The following is a 27,513-nucleotide window of genomic DNA, read 5'->3' on the forward strand; positions in this document are numbered from 1 at the left end:
TTTCTCATTTTGTTAAACTCGGGGTTGCAAATTTAACTTAATTATTAAGAAATAATCAGACAAGACAATCATCAAATTTCCAGAGTAATAATAAAGTAAACTAAACAAATACAGTGATGTCTAATAATTGTGAGTTTTGGTCTTTTTCAGGCATCAGTACTAATCACCTAATAACTAAACAGAAAACGTTTTAGGAAAAAACGCAAAAACACGACTTTTCTTGGCATATAAAAGTCTTTATACTGATATATGTAAGCAATACCATGAGATTTGAAAACCACAAATAACCTGTCAAATAACAGCAAAGCATCGTAATCCAAATCCAAGAAAATTCAGAGCTTTGCCTCAGTGAAAAATAATCCAGTTTCTGTCTTTTTCTTTTTTCTCAAGCTTTGACACAAATAACCGGTAACTGCATTTTCTCCTTAAATAATTCCAAAGCAATTTTCCAAAGCTTATGCCGGTCTCCTGACTGCTGATGGCTTATTGCAACTAAGCAGTCATATATAGCACACAGTATGCTGGTTATTCTGACATGTTTTCTGTCTCTGAAATATCATTTGCATAAACAGTGGTAAGTGTGACACAACAGCAAAGGACACAGTTGCACATTTTCTGCATATTTATTTTGTCAGCCAGAGAGAAATCATTCAAAAGCTCCTGAATACTCTGAAAATTCTATAAGTGTCATAAGTTCATCTTTTTGTCCCTCGGAGGCATTTTTATTTCATAAATTAAGACCAGTTTAAATATTTAATGGGACCCACTTTATTTTTTTTCTTTGAAGCTAAATCTTTTTATTTATGTTTAAATTATGAGCAGCTATGGTGTGTTTATTATAAATGCTTGAGGAAGATTTTCTTTTGCATTGTTTTGCTCTATTTAACGCTTTAGTGAGGAAAAATAGGAAATTTTGATGTTTTAAGACTGCTTTAAAAGGAGATACTAACATAATTATAACTGAAATCATAAGTAAGTACTGTGTACTGGTTGGTGGAGTTTAAATATTAGATATTTATTGTCCAAATATTCACAAAACAACCCAGAAGGCTGAACTGAGAAAGACATTCAATTAAAAACAATAAACAATCTATGCCGTGTGATGCACATACTCTACTTTCTACATGCAAAGTGAGGCATGTTTCATTTTTGTTCCTCTGTATTCTTAAAACAGCAAATCATCCTCACCTGTCTGCACATAAATACAGCGCCTGTGTACACAATCAACTGGTTGTCATGTAGAATGCTTACACATTAATTTGGAAACCTTTTCCGTAGGAAAAAGAATAAATTACTTTACCATGCAAGGAGGTAACAGGTATTATCAACTGCAAGTTGTTCTGAAGATGTTGGAAAAAATATACAATATATATACTGGAACCCACTGTCGTGAGCTTTTTTCTTTTTTAGACACACTTCAGTAAAGCCAAAATGAAGCACAAAATACATGCGTTTGCATAGAAATAGTGTAAATTGCGTGGAGTTTGAGTAATAAGGGAGCATGGGAAGTAAAAGGTGGGGAAACAGAGCACACATCGACAGTCTCTGCCAGAGTCTCAGAAAACACTGTTGCATGAAGAAGTTGCATGTTAGAAATTTCGTGTTGGGTTCTGCTTTGTTCCAGTCTGCTGCTGAGATGTGGAAATATTAATCCGTGAGGTCCAGGCACCACGACTGCTCTGTGCTCTGAGTCTGAACGCCGATGCTGGACCGTCGTGAAGATGCACTTCCACTGTCCCTGCTTTCCAAAGAGCCTGTGTTTCCCAGTAGGCATTCCAGACTGGTGTGCTCCACCGCAGATGGGTCACCTAGTGGGAGATGGGGCTCAATAACATCAGATTGTAATGATCCTGAATCCACAGAACTCCCAAAAGGCTGGCATGGTAATGTGGGTGGAGAGGAAGAGACAGGGTGGAGAGAGGAGTTTGAATCCTTAATTTGGAAGATTGAGGTATCCTGGATCAGAGGGTGAGATGGCGGGGTGGACATCAGGACACACATGGCCTCATTTGAGGCTTTTAAAGGATTAAGGTTGGCATAATGACTGGGTGATGTGTCCAGCAGGCTGTGTGTGGACATTCCTGTAGGGACACTGGACAAAAGGCAAGAGTATTCATCATTATCACTGGGAGGCTGCAGGCACAAAGTGGGCTGGGACTGACTGATGGTAATTGAGCTAGCACCGAGGGGTCTGTTGTCTTCATGTCCAGCATGAGGTGGAAGGCCTGGACTTCCTCCATGGAAGCCTGGGCTGATGCTAAGAAGTGATGGGCTGGTCCACAGATGTGCAGTCATGCTCTCAGAGCTATGACACGGGACAGATTTAGGAGAAGATTTTGGAGAGAGTGTTGGACAGTGGTTAGCAGGCGGACTACAGGACTGAGGCCGCTGGTGGCTCTCTGTTGGGGTTTCAGTAGTTCCACTGCAGCTCCAGTGGCCAGCGGCTGGGGCACTTTGGTGGGAATAGTGGCTCCCGGGAACATTATGGAGGTGGAAAGCTGAACTATGACTAAAAGGCATGCCGCTGTTGGAGGCTCTGGGAGAGTTGGACGCCATTTGGACACCACACGGATGGGAGGGGAAAGAGGCATTGTAGTGATGAAAAGATACGTGAGCCTGGAGGATGTGCATCATGTGGTGAAGGCTCTTGGTGAGCTCAGAGACTTCCTGGTTTAACGTGCCCATCTGTGGAGAGAGCACTTACAGTTTACATGTGACATTTAAAGACTTCCAACATATTCAATGTAGGTAAATTTTCAAGGGAAACATTAAGGTAACAAATGATAAGGTTCTATCGCTGCTTAATTAATGAATTAATCAGCTTCTCTCTTTAAAGTTTACTCTCGGGCTGATGTCCAGCTATAACTTTCTGATGACCTTCCGAGGACTGTAAAAAAGTTGAAATCCCCTCTTGAAGAGATGTCTTCTAAAGCACTTGTGAAATCAAGGAAGAAGAGCAGGTAAGTGACCCTAGCAGAGAATAAAGCAGACAGAAAGCTAAGGATATACAAAATGCAGATGGGGGCCAAAAGGGCCACAAGTAGAGAGAGGTTGTCAACTATTTTTTAAATTGCAGAGTCAGCACTACCAGCCATCCTCTGCATTGCAGAAGTGCCCTGCTGATTAATTAATATTGACTTCAGACAGCACCCATCTGGATACTCCTGCTGCACCTGCTTTCTCTCTATTTACATTCAGATTAAGAGAGCAGGGGGAGACTGAGGTATAGGCCGGCATCAAGTCTGCTTCATCTCACTTTATATTTTCCCTTTACATACACCAAGCAGGCCGATAGTAGATGAGATGCTACAAATTTATCTGTGTGACAAAAAAAGTGAAGCTTGTGATTCTATATTTTTGCTTTTTACATACAACATAGAATAAGATGGATTTTTGTTTCTTAATTATTCCTGTGTTTCATATTCAGTCACTACCAAAGACAGAATGTATGATAATAAGAAGGAGAGCACTGAGCAAACTGCTCTGGATCTGTGAGAATTCACACTCAGGGCTACATTATCCTCTGTGCTATCAATTTTAATTTGGGCTAAGGGGCTGTAGCTCACCTGAAGGTTGAGTTGACTGATGCTCTGCCTGACCTCCTCCGTCTCCAGGAGCAGAGCAGGATTATTTTGTGTGGTGTCTTGGGAAACGAGGGGAAGAAAAATAGGAGGAGTTTTAGCTCCCAGGAGGATTGATCAATTTTAATATAAAGAAAAATTATGTTGCATGACCCCAGTATGTGCCGATAGAAGTTATACATGCATGTGTAACTATGTATGTTTAAATTTCTCTATAAATGAAACGTCATCCAAATTTCACTTAAATCCCCAAAATAGAAACATATTTTTTTATGATGGACAAAAATAAGTGATCCTTCGCTTTGAGTGTCTGGTGTGACCCTCTGACTCCCAGGAGTCATTGCCATTCAATGCTTTTGGTAACTTTTGATGAGGAATCTACCTGGAGGAAATTTAAGCTTTTCTTTCATCCACAAAACATAGTTTTAAACAGCTTTGTGGTGCACACAGACAGTTCTCTTTCCTTACAGTCCTGCATGCACACCGTTGTTGTTCACTGTTCTCTTGATGGTGGGCTCATAAACATGAACATCATTATTAGAAGGGACTTCAGCTACTTAGATGTTACCCATGGTTTCTTTGTGAGCATCCTCTATCTGTACACCGGACAAAGATCTCGACTCGACTGACCAGTGGCTCCTCGTTGTTCCCATGTTGAGACTGAAACACCGGGGAGGACAGAGCTCTAAATCTCTTTTTAAAAAATACTAAAGGGGAGCCGAGTCATGATTGTCATTCTACTGACTGAAAGAACCTCACTCTAATTTCACATGCAAATTTCCAACTATTCTTAGAGGTTCACATTTTCCCGTCAACAGGTATCTAACGTTTCCTTATTCTTCCTAAAAAAAAGAGACCACGTGATTTATTTTTCATTTAATTTAGTCCTTCTTTTCTTCTTTTATGACTTGCAAGAAAAAAGGATGATATTTTAGGCTATAGTTTTACACAAATACAGAAAATTCACAAACTGTATATGCATTAATTTATCTGTCTGAGGTGGGTGGGATGTGTTAGTTGTAACAGCAGTTTTGTGAGCTGTATAGAGAGTTTAATTTGCTTTTCTGCTGGAGTGCATAATGCAACACATATTTGAAAATTTCTTTATATTATGCAATCTAATACAGCTGCACATTGCACTGTGTTACATAGTGTTTAACTTTACAAAGACTGGTTTTGCAGTCTTTGTAGAAAGTGCTTTGGCTTTCTATATAACCTTGGTCTAGTATCATAGTGTCCACAAGCAAGCAGATGATGATAGGCAGACAGGAATAACTGTCTGCAATCAAAACAGAAACTGGAGATCGCCAGAGAGGAGCTAAAGAGATGCAAGTTGCAAGACTATGCTACCAAAGCACTCCCCTTAATAAGCAAATTAGCTGAATCTCTACTGAACTGAAACTGATAGTAATCCTAGGAGGAAAGCAACCATGCGTGGAGATTGAGGTCAGATGGCCAGAGCCCTGCTTTGACCTCAGTTGTCCTTTAACATGTTCTCTGACTCTGTGGACACCTGGCTGTCATTTCATTCTGCTGCGCTCTCATATTCCCCCTAAAGCAGGCAGACCTGCCTTGTGGTATCCACTATTTGAACTCCTGAGTTTACCTCCAGCCATCTGGCACCCAGGTGACCCTAGCAGCTCGTGGGTGGTTTGACTTACCTTGGGTGCTGCTGCTCTCTGAGCTGGCATTAGGCCTGCTGTGCTCAACGTTGAAATGGAACGTACTCCCGTTGTCTTCGATGCCATCTACAACCCTGGCGAGAGGGGTGAAGAGGAGGGAGACCGGAGTTAATGTAACAGTAGAGCTTTTTCAATTATCACTGGAGCCAAGAGACGACCGAGCGATGTGCCATGAGAGCTGCTGCTGGCAGACGCCCATGTGGGTTTGAACATGAAGACAGCAGCACAAGTCTGGAGGGGCAGACACCTGAGCTCTGTGAACCAGCACTTACCCATACCTAGAACTTACTGGGTGACTTAGGGATGCATTATGAATACAGATAGCGGGATCGGGAGTATAAGGTATGATGGTTATGAAATGCAGTAACATCTGTTGAAATATGCAATGCAAATACACTCCATCTGCAGCTTTCTGCTCAGTCCATTACTGCAAAGCCTCATTCAGATGCTCTTGGAGATACTATGACTGTATTAAAATCAAGGTGACTATATAAACATTCAAGAAATACGTGTGAAATTGTTTTGAAGTAGAAAGAAAAAATTATGCTCCTTATGTATCATCAAAACACACATAGAACAGCCGTAAAGTACTTTAGTTAGTATTATAGTTCCTGAGTACATATTATTATTAAACCGCATGGAATTGTATGACATTAATTTAGCCTTTGCGTTTTTACTTATGTTCTGGCTGAGGCCTGAAATTAAATATGACTACCTGGGACTAAGATCCGGTGGCCCAAAACAAGTGACAGTTGGAATGAGCAGCTTTGTAGGCTTTTGCTCAGCTCCTGACTCTCCCTCAGCCGCAGTTGATGCCGTGCTCGGGGCTGAGACAGGAGTCGTGTGCTCTTTTTTCGAAGGTGGCTGAGGGGAGCTCTGTCCTAGGAAGCCACGGCTAAGGTTCGGCGAACGGCAGCGTCGCAGGGCGTTGAACTGCCGTAACTCGTCCCCCAGGAGGTTCCCCAGGGAGGTGCGGCGAACGGGGCTGGTGAAGTTGGGCAGCAGGAGGTTGCGGCGGGAGCGCGTGGCTGGCGACAGGTGGAAGGAGTCATCAGGGTCATCAGTCTTGGTTTCCACAATAGAAGGAAGCCTGGATTGCTGCACAAAAAGAAAGTACAGTATGGAGAGTTAGCAACTAAACTGTACACTCTCAAAATAGTAAGATAAAAACAGTAAAGTGATGATAGTTAGCTCTGCTTGTTAGCAAGATCAGTAAGAAGACCTATTTGCTTTTGGATGGTGTATTTGAACTTGCATTATAATTTTAACTGAAATGGGACTTTGTCTTGATTTAGTTAAATGGTTAACTCTTTGAGTCACATCTGGATCTGGATCCATGAACTTTTTCGAAGGCTTCTTAACTATTGAAAGATTATAGGAGCTTATTTTTGCAACTGGAAAAAAAAATCTGCTACTTGTGAGTCAAAATCTCAGTTTATTTTTAAGTCAAGTCAATAATTTGACCTTAGGGGTAGGTTTAGGGTAAGGGTCAGGGTCTGGGCTACAGATGGTGTTAGAAAATAACTAAAAATTGACAAAAATCTTGAAATTTCACATTACCAGATTTTGAGATAATAATTAAAAATTTTAACTTGAGAATGGGGAAAAAAAAAAACTTTTTTCAGACCCATAAGAATTTATTTTTTTCTCAGTGAGAGGAAAAAAAGCTTCTACTGTATGTAATATAGATAAAATGTGCATATCTTGGAAAATTCATCTTAAATTAAAGCAAGAATAAATTCAGATCCAGACTTAAGATTCAGCTCTTATATTTATCTCTTTATATATTTATGCATAACAAACACCAAAGAAGACTTTTTTGTTTTATCTTTTTTAATGAAAAAACAAAAAAGAACTAAAACATATCTTAAAAACTGTTCTGTTCAAACTATCTGTCAAGTTTAAAACATCTAATATGGTTTAAAGCTGCCGATGAGGACAATTATGTATTTACAGCTGACAGTATGTCCATCATTAATTTACTAATGTTAGAAATGTGCTGTGCTTCTGCCAACAGAACTGTATTACACAGCCGTTTAAAACAGACAAAGTGAGCACTGTAAATAGTGTTTTAATGATACAGCAATAAAGCAGACTGATAAGTTCAGTACACAGTAAGCAAAGTAGCTCATAAGAGTTCCCATTAAAGGAGCTATTGACCCAGTTAGTGTGCCAGCTTGAGAGACTGAGCTGCTTTCATGTAGGGGAAGTCCTTACACAAGTCCCCCCAAAGTACTCACTAGCATTGCAGTAAGTTCCAGAAAAAAATGGTGGATGAAATCTCAAAAATACACAGCACACGTAATGACAACAGCTGTTCCAAGGCACTGCCAGCTGTAGATTAAAATTCAATACCAGCAGTATGTTAAGGAAATCTGAAAATGTGAAACCTGACTAGAAGGATACTGAATTTGCACTGAACTCACGTGTGGAAGCCTCGGTGACTTTGAAAATCTTCGGAGGCCCTGCGTTGACAAAAAAGAAAGACACAAGAAAGAAAGTAAGGCATAATACCTTAATTTATTCATTCAGCCTCCTGTGTATCAAACCCTGAACATTTTAGATTAACTGTTGCAGTGAAATCCCAAAAAATGAATACATTTCACTGGTTCCTTTTCTGTAGCAAAAGTGTCTAAATTCAAATTTGTTAGTCTCTCTTTCATCCACTGGTGCCACTAATTAAATGAACTTGGCCAGCGATGCAGCCACATGAGCTGAATTACATGCTCAATCTTCTTTCTACGCTCGATTGCGCCGGAATTCCAGGGGAAGTTTGTCTTTCCCTGGTGTGTGTGTGTGTATGTATGTGTGTATGTGTGTGTGTCTATGGCTAGAAAGTTTTAGCAACTTAGCAATCACCAGCTGGGTGGCAAATAAAGCTGTGGTAGCGTGAGTCCTTCCCTTGTGTGTCAAAAATGTGCTTCTGACAACATGGCTAATGTGACAGCACAAGCCACAGCCTGCCATTCTAGCAACATCATGCCAGCGATGCACTTTGACGAGGGAAACCAGCGAGGACGTGAATTAAATTTAATCTTTTGTTAAAGCACAATGCTGAGGTTAAAAAAAAAAGTGGTGCTATGTGGGAGGCGAAGGGAAAACGTGCATGAATCTGTTGAAAACAGGGGCAAACACTCCTCATAAGGAAACTAACCCTGGAGCAAAATGGGATGATTAACCAGCCAGTGAGAAACATTGGTTTCAACTTACATTAAATGTCAAGTCAATTAAAGGAGCACTAATGCAACAAGTGTCCCACATAGCAAAGTAGGTTTGCAGGGACAGGGGATTCTGGGAATTTCAGTCACAAGTATGCTATCTTGCACAAAAAGGGACGGAAGCAGCAAATTATGCCTGACTGACTTATAAAATTACACACCGTATCTGATTATCAAGTAAGTAGAGAGGGTTTTGCATAGTAGAGAGCTTTTCTTTTTACTTCTAGAGTCTAGAAAATCTCAAACTGGATCTACTGGGTCCAACAAGTTGAAACAGAGTTATCCCAAATAGAGCTGTCTATGAGCTCTCACAGTGGAAGATGCACTTCCAGAGACATTAATGTGGTCTGTGGGCGGGTCATCTGAGATAGTAGTCGTCTCTGCGAGCTGCACTCTCCAGGTTAGAATCGTCATGCTAAAAACTCAAAGTTCGGGTGGCAAATAAAGCTGTGGTAGCTATATATAACTAATATCATTTTTGTATACTGTCATCACTGCTTAGCAGCGGGTATCTTTGTCAACTTTGTTAAACTGTTTTTGTCAATTTGAGGCTCCAAAGGGAGCCACATCCCCATAACTCAGACCGACCGGCTTGTTCTTCACACGCCATGACTACAGACTACTTAACCCTCCCTGTGGCGACACGGTCATTATAGCCCAACAAATTTTGACACTCTGCTGGATCCCTGGTGGTGGAGTGACCTTCCCACTCTGCCCAGTACAGCGCAGTCATCCCTGATCTTTCAAAGCTCACCTCCCTTAAGAAATAAGCAACACTCCTGGGTCCTAGACCCCAATTACAACAAACCATTCAACCTGACCTTAAACCTGACAACTCTGACACATCATTACTTTTACTGTTAATGTTTTGAAAGTAAGTCTGCCATTGGGTGTTGAGTTGGTAGAGTGCACAGCATTTGCTATGAAGTGAAGCAAGATCCAGGCTGGACAAATAACTGATGAGCTTTAAGTAACTAAAGTAACTACGCAGTGTAATCCTCCATAAAGCCAGAGAGAGCTGCGGGTTCACAGCGAGTGCTTTGGAGTGATTTATGTAATAGCAAACTTATAATAATACCAGTATAGAGTGTTTTTTACATAATTGGCTGATGATTACAATTTCAGTGTATCTGACTTGCAGTTGATGTTTTTAGTTTCTCCAGCTGAGACACTCAGCTTGGTTTGCTGAGTAAAAAAATGTTACATTTTCTCCCCAAACTGCTAAAAATAATTTCACTGACAGCAAAGCAACAAAAGCTGAAATTAAATTATAGAATTGACAGAAAAAGAAAAGTCTTTTTCCATCTGGCATTCTGCTTTTTCTCCATTTACAGAAGATAAAGTAGTCCCTTGTGGATACCTTATATTGTAATAAGTATTCCTACAATCTGTTTCTTTGGCACTGTTTCACTGCGACTGACTGATTACTGTGCTGTCAGTATATAATACTCAAGTTAGTCTCAGGAGTTAAAGGACTTCCCTTCCTAGAGGAATTCCCATCTTAAAAAGACCCACTGTGAGGATGCCGATGAGACCAGTACAACTGTGAGTGTGTGTGTGTGTGTGTGGTCTGGAAATCATGTAGCAAAATAATTCCTTCATCCTTGCAGGGGGGTGGCTGTCCCCTGGCTTTGTGTTTGAGCAAAAACCCTGAACAGATGGCATGAGAGAAGTGCTAGTACTCACGATCAGCCATGCTTCAGAGAAGCCTATCTAATTTAGAAAACATAACTTATGTTTAAACACATACACAGTTTCTGCATAACTAAACATTCATTCTTAGGTCACAGGTACTTCTGCTATATATATATATATATATATATATATATATATATATATATATACCAATATATGCAATGGTTACTTAAAGGTGGGATTTTGCTCTTTGATGTTGCCTCATGGAACAAGTCTACCAAACACAATCAGTCTGCTTTGAAGTGCTGATTAATACAATTAAAGTTGTTTTCCCTGAGCCTGACTGACAAAAAGACATCTGCTAATTAACACAACCAGCACAGATGCCTATCGCGTCCCAAACTAAACAAATCAACCTAAGAAAAAAGAGAAAAAGAAATGATTAAGGCCAACGAGAAAAGTCAGATTCGAAAAAGAGAAATGCTTGAAGCAAAAAACATAATGTTTGAGAGGGGGAGGTTGCGGATGTCCTTGGAGATCTTTGTCAGTTTTGTCAGTCACACATGAAAAACTAAATCAGTTTTGTTTGTAGAGTTCAATTAAATATCCAATGAAGCCAATTACTTTTTTCTCCAAGGTTAAAATCGTTCAATGCTTAAGTTTGGATTGTTAAAACGATTACAGAATAGTAGCTGAAGATATGGACCCATGTGGATTGGCAATGGCAGCATTTGCTACTTGCTAGTTCCAACTTGTAGCTGCTTTTATCTTCATTAATGTCTTAATTCTTCATGGCATAGAATGACATCCCAATTTAGGCATGCTGGTTTTTCAGGTTTGAAGGCACCGAATCAACACCAGTATGTTGTGTGTATTTGGTACCTCGTCCTGGCTGCCTTCACGAAGGTTATAGGTGAGGTTGTTGTGGATGTCGGAGGTAAACACGCTGCCATACTCGGGGTATAGTTCCAGCACCTCCTTCAGGCCACGCACACTGATGTACTGGAGATCGCAGTAGGTAAGCGCCTTCACATCAGCATTGGTTTTGATTACCTGGTCTGTTCCAGGCAGGTCGGAGCCAATCAAATCTCCTTTCCCTAAAATCCAAAAGATGATAAATTCCCTGTTACACTTTAAAGTACAAAAAATATCAAATAAATAGAAAAAACATGATGCAAAAAATGCAATCTGACAACAATACAGACCTAATATAGCCAGCACCATGCCATCCTTCAGCACCTCTAGAGAGCCAGAGCAGACGAAGTAGTTGGCATGCAGCGCATCACCCTGACGGATGAGATACTCTCCCGGGACACAGAATGAGGTTTTTATATGAAGAGAGAGTGAGCGCAGGCAGCCGCGGCTGGCCCCCTTAAAGACCGGCAGCTGGAGGATGTCCTTATTCAGATGCATGGCGATATCGGCCCGCAGCTCATCAGGGAAGTCATGCAGGAGCTGGGGATTTGTGACAGATGTAACGAGGTGTGACACTGATAAGTAATTAGGGAATGGACTGTGTTGCCACCAGTCACCCTCTTTTGAATTTCAATAGGATATCAATTGATGGAGTATAGGGAACCATGTGCTGTGCACAAACAATTACAGCTTCAAAGGGCTGGCAATGAATTTTAGAGCAGAGTTCATTGTTCAATTGCCATCGAAAACAGTGCTGTGAAGTTCCTTGAAGGCAGATAACAGCATGTACAAAGATATTACATGACAGCAACAAGAAAGGGACTCCTACCTCGTTGGCATCTATACCATTGTTGACAGACCATGTGGTCTGGAAGTACTCCAGCATGCGCTGTTTAAGCTGCTGGGACAGACGGTGGACACGAATAAAGTCCTTCAGGTCCTTCATACGTGTGTGGTAGAGAGAGCGGCGCGAGTACATACGCTGGATGATGGCGGTAACATTACCAAAGACCAGCGCATGCATCAGTGCTGTAATAAGGACAGAAACAAAGGTGTAAATATAAAGGTGGGATGTGTAAAGATGTAACATATTACAATTTCAAATCCTATTTTGAAGTGTGGGCCCAAAGACATTCTTAAATTCTTAAGTTTTACCTCCTGATTACAAAAAAGGTTAACAATATTAAATAAAAACGAAAGAAATAAAAGATTTAAGTCTATTGATCCTTTATAAAATGTTTGTTTTTTAACATATTGAAATACATTAAGTGGATAAAAGCACAGGGTTACCTACAGATTATACCTACATGAGTTTCTTGGTCATGGATACCCATGCAATGAAGCTCCCACTGCACAGTTTTGTGTTGATGTTAATGCCAGATGAAGAGGTTTGCAGAGCATTGGTGACTTTTACACATCTAATATTCCATGATCCCCATTCTTTCACACATTTGTAAAGGCAGACTGCATTACTACATGCTTGAGTTTATACACATGTGGCAATGAGACTGAAAAAACTGAATTCAAGGATAGAAACATGTGGTTTAATACTTTGTTTTTTTCTCATAAAGTGTATATTATATGGCTCATTGCCCAGTCATGATCTACTTTTGATCCACAAAGAAGCCACAAGTTACAATTCTGCTTTCATCACCGATCAGAAAAGCAGTAAAACAAACACTTATTATGTATCTTCTGATATGCTGCACCAATAATTGCCATTTCAGCTGTTTCTGGGTTATGAAGACGACGGCAAGCTGTGTCTTAAAGGCCAGCCAAGCCATTCAACTCGATTCCTGCTGAATTTGTTGTACTTGCATGCCAAACAGAAGCAGCGTTATGCCAGGATGCCAGAGGGAGAATGTACCCCGGTGTCAGACGTACCGCCGATGAGCATGATGCAGATGGAGAAGATCTTCTCAGCATCGGTGTTGGCACAGACGTTGCCAAAGCCCACACTGGTCAGGCTGCTGAGGGTAAAATAGAGGGCAGCGATGTAGGAGCTGTGCACTGTTGGGCCGCCCACTGTGCTGTTAACGTAGGGCGTCTCCAGACGTTTGCCCAGCTCATGGAGCCACCCTTGAAAGAGAAGGTTAGAGAGTAGCGTTGACAGAGCAACGTCCAGAAGTTTAACCTCTTGTTATTTTTATGTGGATGGTAGTGGCAAGATCGGAGTGCAATGTGAGAGAAATACAGAAATGTATGTTTGTGCCTGCATGTGGGTGTCTTTCTGTGTATTAGAAAGAGATGATCAACAGCGTCAGGAGCCAGGTATGTTGGCTATAATTAGACCTACTCCTCCAGGGATAAATAGTGCTAAGCCTTAATTAGCGGCTGTGACTTCACCTCCCTTCAGCCAAAATGTACATACAAAAGCATGCATCATTCATTGACACATCAGCGTGCTGCTTGCTACCAGCCACTTTTTTGTAAAAGCTTTTGATCTGGTTTCAGGCTGTTCTTATTAGAGCAGCAGAGTACTGTCTCACCACAGAGCAGAGCTAGACACCCAATAAGTAAGCAATTACTATTTATAGCATAGTAGGGACAAAACAAATGCCTACTCAGTTTTTGCAGGAAACAGCCGACTTACACACCTATTAAAACTGAATCAAATCAGAACAGGCTTCGCTTATGTTCTGAGAAAATGTTGAAATGTCTTAATGTTTCGCCCTTGCTAGATGAAACACCAAAAATTCAACAGATCGGACTTCAGCAAGGCCACAACTAGACTCACCTATGTCCCAATTATCATTGGTCTCTAGTTCTTTGCGCCCAATCATGTACCAGATGCAGGCCATCCAGTGAGCCAGCAGGGCAAACACAGACATCAGCAAGGTTAGCACCATGGCGCTGTACTGGGAGTAGCGGTCAAGCTTCTGGAGCAGACGAAGGAGGCGCAGGAGGCGTACTGTCTTAAGCAGGTGGACTAAGGAGGTCTGAGGCAAATATGGGAGGAGAGGTGACAGAGAAAAGGAGAGAAAGGAAAGAGAGTAGAAAGCTAAATATCAAAATATCAACACTCAAACACTTTGTATTGTTTGTGAAATGTAGTACATATGGTTTACTTGTCACATAGGCAGCCAAACTGCAACAACAGGGCAGCAAGTTATCAGTTTAATGGTAATGCTGACAGCCACAGATGGATGCGGGGACAAAAAAGAAGGCTGGACATATGATTGTCCAGTAGTACTCACCACTGTGATATTGAATGCGTACAGCAGGTCAAAGGGCAGGGCAGCCACCAGATCCACAAAGAACCAGGTGGTGGCGTAGTGGATGCAAATAGAGCGTGGCTCATACACCACCTGGCCTGACTGGCTCACATAGGTTGTGCGAAAGTTCATGATGATGTCTGAAATATGTAATTATAAAAAAAATAAAATAAAACAAATAAGCAGGCCTGAAATATGACAGAAAACACTCAGTTCATAAAGAGCTTCAAGGATTGCCACTAGAAGCCTTTCAAGGGGTAAAAAGTCAAGCACCACAGCCTACGTGAACACTGCTGCTGACCATGTCGGTCCCCGTATGACCACAATGTACCCATCTTCTGATACAATAACACACCATGTCTCAAAACTGGAATCATCACAAACTGATTTCTTGAACATGTGCTCAAATGGCCTCCACAGTCCTAAGATCTCAATCCAACAGAGAACCTATCTGGTGGAACAAATCTGCAGTAACTGTGTGATCCTATCGTGTCAATGTTGAGCGAAATCTTTCAGGAATGTCTAAAGTTCCTTGTTTAATCTATGCCACAAAGAATTAAGGCAGGTCTAAACGAAACGGTGGGAAAATTATTAAACATCTGGGATGCTTCATAGTTACTTTACAATTTCAGGGTCTGTATGCAAGAAACATATAACCTTGACGTCACCACATGGCAAGCATGTAACATGCAAACTATTTGAATTAGCAACACCTCAGTTGAGATGAAAGCTCATCGTTGGATGCACATTTTATTTTTCATTGAATATTTAGCATTTATGGGAACACAATAAATAATTAAATAATAAAAAAAAAAACACAAACAAATACATCAGCATTAAAAAGATGTTTCATTACACCGTGTTCCTGGAGCGAATTGAGCCCCTTTCATGCCCCTTTCAGCTTTAATATGGAATTCATTAATTATTCATTTAACTAGAAATGGGTAGACTCTAAGTAAATGAGCTTTCAGAAACAAGCAATCTCATGCCCGTTTGTGCCAAGTTGATGGCATCAGGAATCTGACATAAACTCCAAACCCATGCTCAGAGGAGTGTGTTGCAAGCCAGCCACCTTAATTTATCCCTTGGGTGCTTTATTGAACTAAGAAGAGTCCCTCAAAGAGACCAAGTACATCCTGAAGGGACTCCTAAACCCAGGTAACCTGAATAAGAGGGGACATTTCTAAGAAAAGGCTGCTTGGATTGTTTTGGTTTCCATGGTGCCATAGATGGCACAAATGGATAGATGTTGGAGTAAAACCTTACGTCAGCATGTTGAAAAATGCTTCGAAAACACCGAAATGTGATCATGTTTTATCTTGAGCAGGGATACGGGGACATCTTTGGAATACTGATAAAGTCTAATTTTGACAAACCAGTGTTATGGACCAATATTTGTTGTGTCACATCAATTTTGCATTGGGTAAATGTTGAAAAACAGTGTTAAGAATACCTAAAAGCCTTTAAAACATGTTAGTTATGTTTAATAAAGAATATTTATTTGTTTTCCTGGAAGAAAAGGAGAGTAAATAATAACAAAACACCAAAAAGGACAAAAAAAACATCAATACTGTCATTAGATATTGACCAAATTGTTACACTGGAATCTCTCTAGAGTTTCATAATTGATATGTTTTTAATCTAATCATCTTTCCCAATTACGTCTTTAAAAACTTACCTATAATAAAAAGCATTTCCACTGCAATGTCACTGACAATAGTGGAGCGTGCAGCTGTGATGGCATCATCGTGTGGCGTGAAGCTGACATTGTAGGGCACGGTGACAGCCACGTAGAAGGTAGCCAGCAGAATGAGCCAGTCCCACAGCGCTTTCGAAACACTGTAGTGGAGCAGGATGAAGCGTGACTTCTGCACCGCTGCCACCTTGTACTCCGGTATTGCAGGTTTGTCCATCATTCTCTGTAAACAAACAGGTGAATAAAGTTTCAAACTTTCAAGCACAACCTCTAATATTCCTTCAAACATGTACGATAAAGGGAAACCACAGCCTCATGAATTTGAAGCTTTACTTGATAAATAACCAAAACACACAAAGTGCACTTGAGGAGCTGCATAAATGAATAACTGGATAACCAGATGGTCACGAGGTGGAGTATTGTGATGGACACCACGGTGCCAAGATTTAGCAGAAACAGACAATGTAAATGTCAACACCCTCTCTTGTGCGCTGACCGCTGATGATTCACCGTGGTAGGCAACTCAAGTGAAACAGATATGGTAATGCTGCTGGTTATCTCTTCTCCTGTACCCAGTGATAAGACCTCTACAATGTCTGGGCAGTAACAACACAGTGAGTGTCTATAATTTCACACGTGGCTCGGCTTCACACTTCCAAATGTCATTCATGCTTCAAATCTCAGGTATCCAAGTGTCGTGGTAGTTATGTTGTTATGAGAAAAACGCGGCATACCACTAGATTGACCGTGCATTGCAGTTATCTTTTCTCACATTTTGAAAATCCAGTGGTGAAAAGTATTGCAGATGAAATGGGAAGCCATTCAAAGCATAATGAGACTGCAACTCTCCAAATGGGGCCATGCACTTGCCACATAATAGCCTTAACTGTGTTTGGGAGACATGAGGAGAAGCTGTTACCTATGACAGCGGTGAGAGGGGAAAGAAAAGGCGAGATAAATGAGCAGTAATCCCATCTAAAAACAGTGTGAGCACTTTGGGAACAGGTGAACCCAAAAGAAGAAGCTGGTTAATTAAGGCTTAATGGGAGATTTCGTGTTTGGGCCCTGATGCTGCCTGGGCACCTCAGAGGAAAATGACAGATTCTATTTGAGTAATTGGAAGACAACAGGCAACGTTTACTTAAAAAAAAAAGGAGAAACATCAGAGAGATGACATACTCCAGTGTTTCCAAGGAAAAAAAGGATGATCCAAGTGTTCCCTCAGAAACCACGTATTAAAAGATTGTGCAAAAGATTTTATTATCACACTATCAGTGGGTTTTCTGGTCTCTGTCTAAATCCTTTTCTATCATCAACAGCTGTGTCCACTCTGATGACAGTTCAAGCAATGTCAGCGAAACCCTGACTGTTTCCTTTTTTCTTTTTTTTCATTTGCCTTACATCACAGAGGTCGCAAAGCCCACCAGACTTTTGGTTCTCGATGCAGGGAGTCGAGCCACATCGCAGTGATTAGGAAAGAAAAGCCTAGCATTTGCAGGCACGCATGGGAGTGCATGTCACACAGCTACAGCTGGTCTTCACACATCATTAACTCAAACTGTAGCCGTTGGGGCTACTGTTCCAACTACATCTCCCAGAGGTCTTTGAGCTTAGGAGATACACATGGCTTAATATGCAACCCCCTTCACCCTCAACCACAAACTACTACATAGCAAACTTAGTGTTGAAATGGCCACAAACATAATTTAAATGTCACAACAGGGCATTATACTGTCTAGATTATGCATTCTGATTGAGTCTGAACTTATTGTGCAAATCCTGGATAACTGCGCGTAATGGACTTTGCAATATTATGTTCAGCTTGGCAAAATCAGCAATCAAGGTGTCGTCTACTTAACTGTGTAACAACAAGAGACTGGAGATAAACATTCACGGTGAGTAAAGAAATAATAAGTAAAAAAAGAAAGAGAGAAAGTAAGATGTGAAAGCTCAGGTCAGTTTTTGTGTTTGCTTCACAACTTCAGGAGGCTCCAGACGGCACTATTTTTCCAATTATGTGAAAAGTGGCAACATCTCTCCCCTGGGACGTGGAGCTGCCTGAAATCAAGTCTGATTTGCTTGTCAGTGTGCTTCAGTTTTATTACACACTACAAATATAACAGATTTGTAAACTTTCTGTTTCAAAATCACAATTCTTTAAGCAGCAAGTTGCCACCTCTGCTTCGGCTTTCTGGCTGTGGTCCCATTTAAAGATCTGGAGTGTGTCTACATGTGTTTGAGCAAAGCTACGGATCCTTGCCTGACAGGTCGATGAGCTACAAATAGAGATCTAGTCAAAATAGATATGGCTGGCTTGATGTGGAGGCAGAGCACACCATTGTTAGCTAACAGCTACTAAGATACAGACAGTGAAGGAGGAAAAAAAAGAAAATGTATTAATAGTCAGAGTAAAGCAGTGGAGGAAGGATATTGATTCTTTACTTAAGGAGAAACATCAATATCACAATAAGTAAGCCCTGCATTCAAAATATGAAAAGTATCAACATGCCTTAAGGATCAACAGTACCATACGCAGAAATACAGGACTGTGCAAAAGTCTTGACCCACTCCTCATTTCTTTAAACTTTGTTTGGTGAAATGTGCAAACACACATGGAATTATTATTAGTTATTCTTCTACACATACTCAACTCTCTTAGTCAAGCTTTCTTGTAATTTCTTTAAGTAGTCTTCAGGATTAGTTCTCCAGGCTTCTTGAAGGACATTCAAAGCTCTTCTGTGGATGCTGGCGACCTTTTGTTCTGTTCTCTGTCAAGATGATCTCACACTGCTATTGAGGTCTGAACTCTGGGGAGGCCAGTCCATGACTGATTGTGTTCCACTGTGTGTGTTTTTCAATCCAGCTATGCTTTTACTGCATTGGCAGTGTGTTTGGGATGTGGGTTTTTTGCATTCATCATATCATCAGATCCCTAACACCACTGGCTGAAATGCAGACCCAAAACATGACAGAGTCTCCACTGTGTATTAAAGATGGTTCCTTTACTTTTCTGAAGTCCTTTGAACCCAGAATTTCACATTTGGATCCATTACTCTATAAGAGCTGTTGTTTACTTCTAGTGTAATTTAGCACACCTCAGTCTTTTCTCCTCATTTCTCTTCCTTAAGAATGGCTTTTTTGATTAAGCCTTAGTGAATAGTAGATGGATCAACTGAAGTCCTGGCACTTGTCCGGTTTCCTCATGTATTCTGAAAAACGCCAACTCTTTTGGCTAATAGCTAATCTTGATAGAGCAGAAAAACTGTTTTATGCCTGTGCTACATTTGGTCCTTTTCATAGATTTGACTAAACAAATTAAAATGAAAATGTTTAAATGTGTTTTCTAATAAAGTGCCTAAGAATTCAATTTAAAATTGTTTGTTTGCTAAGTTGTTTGTTAGCTGTACTCACAACACTGGTGTATCCCTTGGTTTCGGTGCCTTTTTGATGCTTGAATGAGCTAAAGGTAAATGTTAACATTACTCTGAAAATGGTCCAGTACAAGAGCTGGGCTGAAAATTAGTGAAAAAGGAGCCAATATCAAAAAAATATATCTTATTATTATTAGACTTCATTAGTATTATAAATCACATTTTTCTGTTATTTCAGCTGTTGTATCATTCTGGAATAGTGCCCTTTAAACTGCTGCTAACCTCACAGAAAATGGAAGTGTTTGAGTTAAGTGTACATACTCAAAATGTAAGCATTACATAAAAAAAAGTTTTAAAAGCAAAGTTCAGTATGTAAGCTGCACTAGCAAAGAAGGGCGAGACAATTTAAGTAGAAGAAAATGGGAGTATATGCAGAAAGACAGCAGGATGAAGCCAAAACGAGATGAGGTTAGAGCATGGGTTAGAGTGACAGATGGAGAGGAAGAAGAAATGCAGAGAACGGTGGTTAAAGCTAAAAAAGAAGGGGGAGTAGGATGGGTGATGGTTTGGGGTAAGACGTGCATTTGATCCACTTATTCAATATAAATGAACCGATGTAGTTCACACGGCTATGTTATGTTGACTTTTTCAAGTCAAGCAAAACTGGTTTCAGTGTCTTCATTTTTTTTTAAACTTTTTTCTTTTATAGTGAATTCACTGCCCTTAAGTACTTTTGCTATGGTGCCTGAATTTTCACATAACATCTGCACAAATGTAGAGTTCGCTGTACTCATCAGTGGTTATGTTTTGGATTTTGTTTCCCACCTTTTCCATTTTTTCCTTTTAGCACATATTCAAATGTAGCTGAGGCCAAAAACACTGCCTCCAAAACATATATATAAAATATATATTTAAGATAGATAGATAGATAGATAGATAGATAGATAGATAGATAGAACATTTAGCTATTTAGGAAACAGGACTGTAAGAAAATACAGTACAGTGTATTAAATAATCTTCTGTATTGTTTTTTTCATATATTTTTCTCCCATTTTTAAATTTATTTTTCTAACATTTACCATCAGGCAAATGTACGTAAAAAAAAATAAGTACGAAAGTACAAAAAGAAAAAAGAAACAAACAAAAAATTTGACAGCACTTGGATTTTAAAATGAAGCATTGCCAAACACTAAAATAACTGCATGAACAAAACAGAAAGCAGCATCTAGAATATTCCATCCAATCACTTCTTAATGTATTATTTGTTTATTTTGTCATTCAGAGAAGCACATTCACTTATTAAAATGATAGTTAATGTGCAGCAGTGTTATGTAAATGTACAGGCGGGTGCATTAACAGGTCTCTAAAATGAACCCCAGTGCCTACAAAATTGTAGTTATAAAGTCTGTTTGTGAAGCCAGTCAATTAATAAAACTTACATACAAATACAATATGTGCCAAACTGTGCAAAACCCAAATAAAATTAACCGAACATGCACTCAATGCTGAGATGAAAAAAGTCTGCTCATGCAAATAAACAAGCAGACACATTTCATCTGGTCTGTTGCATTTTATTATTACTGCTTTGAAAATAATCCCTTTACAAACTGCTTTTTTGCTTTGTTTTTGACACTGGTGATGTCTGAAAGATAAAAGTGACTGAAAGACTCACGCAGACACCATCCAATGAGCTGTCAAAGAAACACAAAACAAATAAAATGTCGCTTTTATTCTAAACAGCAGATGTTTCTGCTTTGCATCAACACATGCTCGTTGCGTCCGCGTTTATAAGACTGCATCATCACATGTTGGCTCAGAAAGATATGATGCTGCTGGAAATTGCCTTTTTATGCGACTATCAGTCCCTGAGGTCACGAATAAATTAGGCAAGAGCACTGGCTTGTGTGGGCTTTTATTGTGCACTGAAGTCACATTTTAACTCAAAAGTTTAAAAAAAATAAACTAAAATTCAGCCTCCGTCTTTGGCTTTGCTGTGGATTTTAAACGTGTTGCATTCACTGGTCTGCTGATGTGCTACTTTTCATACACACCTGTCTTCCCTTCGCTGCAATAGGAGTTACATATCAGATCGTGAGCTATCGATTGTTTCTCTGCAACTATTTTGTCCCTAGCGAAGTTGCCCTTGGCTCGGTGTTCATAGGAAAAGAATAATCTAATCTCTCTGGGAATTTGCTCAACACTTTAAAACGATTATTCTGGTAGTAGAGGTGGAGTAGGGGAATAATGGAGGTTTGTAAAAAGTGTGTGCATGTGTGAGAAGGGGAGGACATGAGAGACAGAAATGTGTTGAATTTGTATTAATATCCCTGAGAAATGACTTAAAAATACATCCTCGAGAGCTGGCATAGAATCTGAATGTTGATTTTATGGTCATATGTTGCTCTCTTCCTTTGTTTGGATGTTTTTGTGAAATGTGTGTGCACTTTCAAATGTGTGTGTGATCGGTGCGCGTATGGTATCAGCACTGGCATCTGTAAGTAGGTGGAAAAGGAGTGCAGCAGGAGGCTTGGCAGATGGAGGGAGGTGTAGCACACCGATTCCAATGAAGGCACCCGCAGGTCAGGTTTGAAAGCAGCAGTCGAGATTTTGATTTTGGAAGTATTAACAAGATGCGGGTCAGCTGCATGCAGCAGAGTATTATCACTTCGTTTTTTCCTATTTTTCTTAAAGCCCGCAGTTTTGGTGCTGTTTCAACTGAGTGTAAACATGCTTGATTTCTCAATTAAATACCAATGTGACCCTTTCAAAGTGCTGGCATTGTCTTATCCACGCTCTGATTGGTCATAATTATTTAAAAGTCGACACTACTACTTGCAATGTGAAGTAAATGTCTTGTCTCTTGGGTTCTTAGTAACAGTTTATTTTATTTTCTAATATAAATGAGCTTTCAGTAGTCAGTTATTCTGACTTTTACTGTAACTTCTTATATTTGAGCAGTATATACCTGCAAAATTATGTGCGGTGAAATTAAAAAAGGGCAATCCTGTGTGAGATTCTCGTTTCTTTTAAAGGTTGGCCGTGTGTCACTGCTGTGGGAGCTTAAAATTCAGTGTCAGGTGAGCGACATAGTGTAAAAATGGCAGAAACACTTTAAAAATAATGATATTCAGCTGTAAAGTTTTACTGGGCCACTCAATTTCTGGACTAAAATTAACAAGTGTTTTGGTTTCAGGCACTTAACAGCTAAATGATCCTCTAAAAACACGCACCACTTTTTATTCAAAAAATGTATTTTGAATGTTTTCTGCCTGAACCAGACGCAGATGTCTCACAGGTTCACTCGAAAAAAACCAAAACCTTTATCCCTGAAAAGTTTTGAATTGCTTTTAGTCCCTTGTGATCAAACACATATTTGAAGGACAGGTTTGAGTGCAGACTCGGTCAGTAACCGAACCTCTGTGGGGAATGAGTGGGATTATCTCAAAATGGTGCTCTGTCAGAAAAACTGCTCCCGTTTGGATCTGAGGGCAAAACAGAAGCTTGTTCTCATGAATATCACAGCATGGAGCGAGGCATGACTTTTTATTCAAGCCTATAAAAGCCTTTTTTATGTAGAAATAATAACCACAGCTAAAGGTCTCTAAAGGCCCTTGAAACACACACATACACGGAAAAAAAAAATAGACAAAATAGTGGTATTCCTATCTACAAAGGGCTGGCAAAACATATGATATCCAAATGATCCAAAATTATCCTAAAACAGAAAACAGGGAATTTATTTAGTTACATTAACATATCAGCCAGGTTGCTCTTCTAATCCATTTACATTCTATTTAAATTTATAGATTACATTAATGGCCTAGTTGCAATTTAAGTGAATGCATGCTGGTGTATAGCAGCCTCCATAGACTTTAAATTAAAAATGGATGTAGGCACTGTGAAATCACCAAAAATTAAGCTAACGAAGCAAACTTAAGCATCCTTTAATCCTTATTTGTTTAGACTGAGAATTGGACAAGTAATATATTTGGGATGTACATGCTAAAAGAAAATCAGAGAACATTAATTATTTGTTGTATTTTTATCTTTAAGTTACATATAAAAATTTGAATTCAGCCTCTCACTGTTGTTGACATGGCCTGTTTTGTCATACAGAAAGACAGTGTTTGGCCCACATTTAGTTTACTGGGATCTGGCCAACCAAACTCTGACTGGGGGGATTTTTTTATCCAGCTGAATTAGGCTGTGCCACATTGATTGACAGGTGTTGTGAACAGGCAGCTGAAGCCCACAGCGATCTGCTGGGCCTTACTCTGGATCCTGTTGGAGCATACTGAAGCATTTTTAATGGATTACCTGATAATATTATGGCTTGTTGTCCAACAAATTTGTGCAATACGTAGCCTTCATTTGTGGCTATGTGCAGTGCACCTGTATAGTTTGTGAATGCAGCTTTCTAACCTAGCTTAGCTGGTCAGCTTGGTGAGCACTCACCCACATTAAGGTTTTTCAGTCAAGTGACATTTTGTACGTCACAATCATGGTGACAATGAAAGAATCAAGTGAATAAGGCCTTAGTCACACAGCTCTAGTGACCAGTCAGTGATCGCCATATTTCTAATGGCTAATGTTGGCAGATAATATTGCTAACTGTATTTTCCTGGAAGTGATGGACTAATCTACAAACTACTGGCAGCTACTGTAGGTGGAGTGTAAGTGTGAAAAGTATGACACAAACTGGAACCAGGAAAATTAAAAGTTGTGGCTTTTGCTAAGCTTATTAGCATCTTAGACATAATAGCTAGCTTGCTGTCTAACCACTAAACTGTTAAAGATTTTCCACCTGCAGACATTTTTTGACTATTTTTAACTAATTATTTATTTCCAGTATTGTATATATGTATGAAGCTTATTCTCTGTTGATTACTTAACCTTTATGTAATTGTTATGTAGCTATTTTTCATTTATTTAATGCTTTGGAGAACAGAGAAGGTATAGAGTGCCTTTCCTGATGCTGCTTTCAACTGACAGATTACTTCGAATAAAGAAACCAAAGTTAAAAAAACAAAACAAAAAAACAAAACATAAATTCACATAGAATTGTATAATTTTGTCCACTTGATATTATGAGAAATAAAAGGAAGGGGAAAAAAATCATGACACTGAAAGTGATTTGTGGCAACATGAAACCTTTGAAAGTGAATTATATCTGGTGACGTGAAGCAAAAATGAGTGGAAGTAACTGCTGGTGATATGAAGAGGATGGGGCGCACAACAAACTTTCAGGTGAGCGACTAAAAAGACTACAGGTGAGAATACAATTGACTGTGCATTGCTAGAACCTGCTAATAAATGAATTAGAGGGTCAGCTACCCAACTTTAGGTAGTTAAATAAATGTGAAAATAACTTTCCCAGGACTCTGTATGATACTTTAGTGTTACACAGAGCAGCCTTATTTGAAGCTGAGAGTAGAGGTTATTTATGAGAACAGACCTTTGCCATAATAACCTATAACCCAAAGGTTTGGGAGGTGTCGGCATGTTTTTAAAAAAATTATTAGAACGATGCATTCAGCTTAATCTATGACCAATAGCCCCTCACCAGCAGTGAGAGCCATCTTGCAATCAACCACAGTTGTTGCACTGACCTTGCTCTTTGTCCATTTAAATCCACCAAACAACAGCTTGCATACAAAAAAGTAGGATTAAAACAGCACCAAAAATAGCAAAGTCATAAGTTTAATTTTTAACAGAGCTAGGCCACACTCTTGGAATCTGGACCAAGACTTCCCTGATAATGTCCTCTTAAAATCTCATCTTTTAGATGTCAGAATTAATAATTTAAGCTCAGGTGTGAAGGTGCTGCATGTCTAAGCAACTTCTGCTTATCTTTTTAGATGACATGCAGGGAAAAATAGAAAAAAAACCCATCACATCCAGTCAAATATGAGTGATAGAGGTATACTCACTCCACCCAGGTTGACCTCTCCTTTGCCTCCACTGGAGAATTGGCTGGTCAGCTGGTACAGCATGGTGTGTCCACGCTTCCTGGCCTCACTGAAGTGAGAAGTACTCTTCCCCCTGTGCATCTTGTCCTCTGAAACTGTCACACAGATTCAGTTAAGTCGCAAGGCTGTAAACTTTGTTGTGAGATGGCGATATATGAGAAAAAAAACCCAGTGCCATCCAACTCAATATCTGAAGTTTTTCTCTGGTGTAGTTACACAACTAAGACACAAAAACACAAGCTCCACTATCCTAAGACTCTTATCCAAATTCATGTTGCCAAAACAAGGGCGTATTTCCCCTGGCATTGGTATTTGTGGCAGACTGTGTTCAGGTTCCACTTGAAGACACATTGCGGCTTGAATCAAACTCCCAATTAGAAACAACTGTCTGAGTTCAATGAACAACTGCCAGCCCAAACAAAACTGCTGTGTAGGATGTGACAGTGATGAACAAGAACACACAGAGAAAATGAAAGCTAGGGGCTCGAGCATGACCCGCTCGTAAATCATGCTCTTAGTAAGCAAATAAAAGCAGTTTCCCCCCCCTAAAAACAAACCTTTCAACTTACATTCCTTCTTGCTGTTGAGGCGGCCCTTTTCGTAGGTGTCAGTGATGTCTTTGAATGAGAAGAGAAAGAGAACCATTTCGCCCTTCTCGTTTTTTATGGGCACAATGTCCAGCAGACACCAGAAGGCCACACCTGCAACAGAAGCAGAAATGATCATTTAGTAATAGTTTTCCTTTCACCTCATTTGGAGAATGGAGACAAATGCTCATCCTGTGCCGTGTAGAGCTTTAAAGAAAAGCTGGTGTAGCATAAAAAGGGATTTGAATAATATGATGGCATATTAATTAAAGAAAAAACCTGTTTGTACCTCCAAATAAACTTTATGAAACAATGTGCCCACTGGAGAAAAGAGATGGAAGAGGTACAACATTTAGTTGGAGAGTTTGTTTGGCTGTTTGTCTTTAATTCCTCTTTCCTGCTTCCTTCTTTGTTCTGCTCCACCCTCTCTCCTTCCTTTACTCTCCAGCATCCTCGGGTCCCTGCTTCCCTTTTATTTATTTCATTTGGGGGGATAGTTGTCCTGTTTATTGAAGCTTTGCTTGTTTAGTTTTCGTTCTCTTTATTGATTTAATGTCGTACAGCCTATTGTGTAGCTGACCCAGACTCCTTCCACCTTTTGATGACTTTAATCCAGACCAGATATCAGTTTGAGTCCCATTGGTAAACTGAAAGATGTTGGCATACTCTTTATATGTTGTATTCCCTGAGATTAGTTGAGTTGTTTTTGCTGGTTGTCTTTACTTTGTGGCATTTGTGTGGTTAGACTCTCTGTGGACTTTCTCTTTGTACTTGTTTTCAGTCTCAGTGAGGCTCACAACTGATTGTTTTCTGTGTATTTGGGGCCTTATTTAGTCACTGTGTCCTTGGTATTTATTTATTTATTTTGGAAAGTGTGCATTCTTCCTGTCTTTCTTTAAAATCTCTTTATGGCTCATCACACTGGTTTTTTCTATATTTGTGATCCCTTTGTATCCTGTTGGTTGTTTTGTGGTGATTCTCTGGTTGATTTGAATTTAATTACGCCAAACCTTTGTGGTCTAGAGGTCCTGATTGGCAATCAAATTCACGTGGGGTCTTGTGCACCCCATTGCCTTAATGGCATCAGTTTCTCAAGCCAAGGTTGTGCAATTTCACATCATGTCACCATCGCTGAACTGTGGCTACTTGTCATATCCTTGGCATATGGCATAGCCTTTCTATAAATATGCCCCAAATTAGCTGTAGACAGTGATCTGCAGGATAGAACACAAAGTGAAAGAGAAAGTTAGAGGGTTGGATATAACAAGTAAGAGAGGGAAGGAACAGCACAGATCCAAGACCCCACCAGAAACCAGTATGCTCATTAGGAGACTCTGTAGAAATTGTGCTCTGCCACCAAACAGATGTTTCACATCTTCTTTAGTGTCTCTATAGTGTGCTTGTTCGTGTGTCAAACACAGACAGGGAGGAAAGAAGGGGGAAGAAAACATTGTAGATGGTGGTGTTTTAGTGCAAGCCTGTCAGTGTAAATACAACAGGCAGCAAGCCATTTGTGAGTGTTTGTGCTTGCAAATTGTACACACTAGAGGAGTTTACGTGTAGTGAATTCCTTCGGTGACAGACTTCTTTATATACTCTACCAGTCGTGAACATTTGCCAAGTGAGATTCTAGCTTTCAAACTG

General features: G+C 39.9%; 1 protein-coding gene across 1 annotated transcript in view; it reads right to left on the minus strand.

Moving 5' to 3' along the window:
• Window positions 1–229: 229 nt before the first annotated feature.
• The window catches only part of kcnh4b (potassium voltage-gated channel, subfamily H (eag-related), member 4b), a 38,920-nt gene continuing 11,636 nt past the window's right edge, over window positions 230–27,513 (minus strand). The window contains exons 3-16 of the mRNA XM_085466353.1: window positions 25,852–25,983; window positions 25,244–25,377; window positions 15,925–16,165; window positions 14,229–14,386; window positions 13,769–13,970; window positions 12,916–13,110; window positions 11,861–12,060; window positions 11,322–11,571; window positions 10,999–11,213; window positions 7,690–7,728; window positions 5,979–6,361; window positions 5,243–5,337; window positions 3,567–3,643; window positions 230–2,685 (exon numbers count right to left, since the gene is read on the minus strand). Of these exons, the coding sequence (XP_085322479.1) occupies window positions 1,648–2,685; window positions 3,567–3,643; window positions 5,243–5,337; window positions 5,979–6,361; window positions 7,690–7,728; window positions 10,999–11,213; window positions 11,322–11,571; window positions 11,861–12,060; window positions 12,916–13,110; window positions 13,769–13,970; window positions 14,229–14,386; window positions 15,925–16,165; window positions 25,244–25,377; window positions 25,852–25,983 (3,359 nt within the window). The 3' untranslated portion in view covers window positions 230–1,647. The remainder of the gene's footprint in view (window positions 2,686–3,566; window positions 3,644–5,242; window positions 5,338–5,978; window positions 6,362–7,689; window positions 7,729–10,998; window positions 11,214–11,321; window positions 11,572–11,860; window positions 12,061–12,915; window positions 13,111–13,768; window positions 13,971–14,228; window positions 14,387–15,924; window positions 16,166–25,243; window positions 25,378–25,851; window positions 25,984–27,513) is intronic.

This window comes from Copadichromis virginalis, linkage group LG8, assembly GCF_057382275.1.
Source record: "Copadichromis virginalis isolate Kocher_CV1m ecotype Utaka linkage group LG8, C_Virginalis_male_GT1.1, whole genome shotgun sequence".
Taxonomy (NCBI): Eukaryota; Metazoa; Chordata; class Actinopteri; order Cichliformes; family Cichlidae; genus Copadichromis; species Copadichromis virginalis.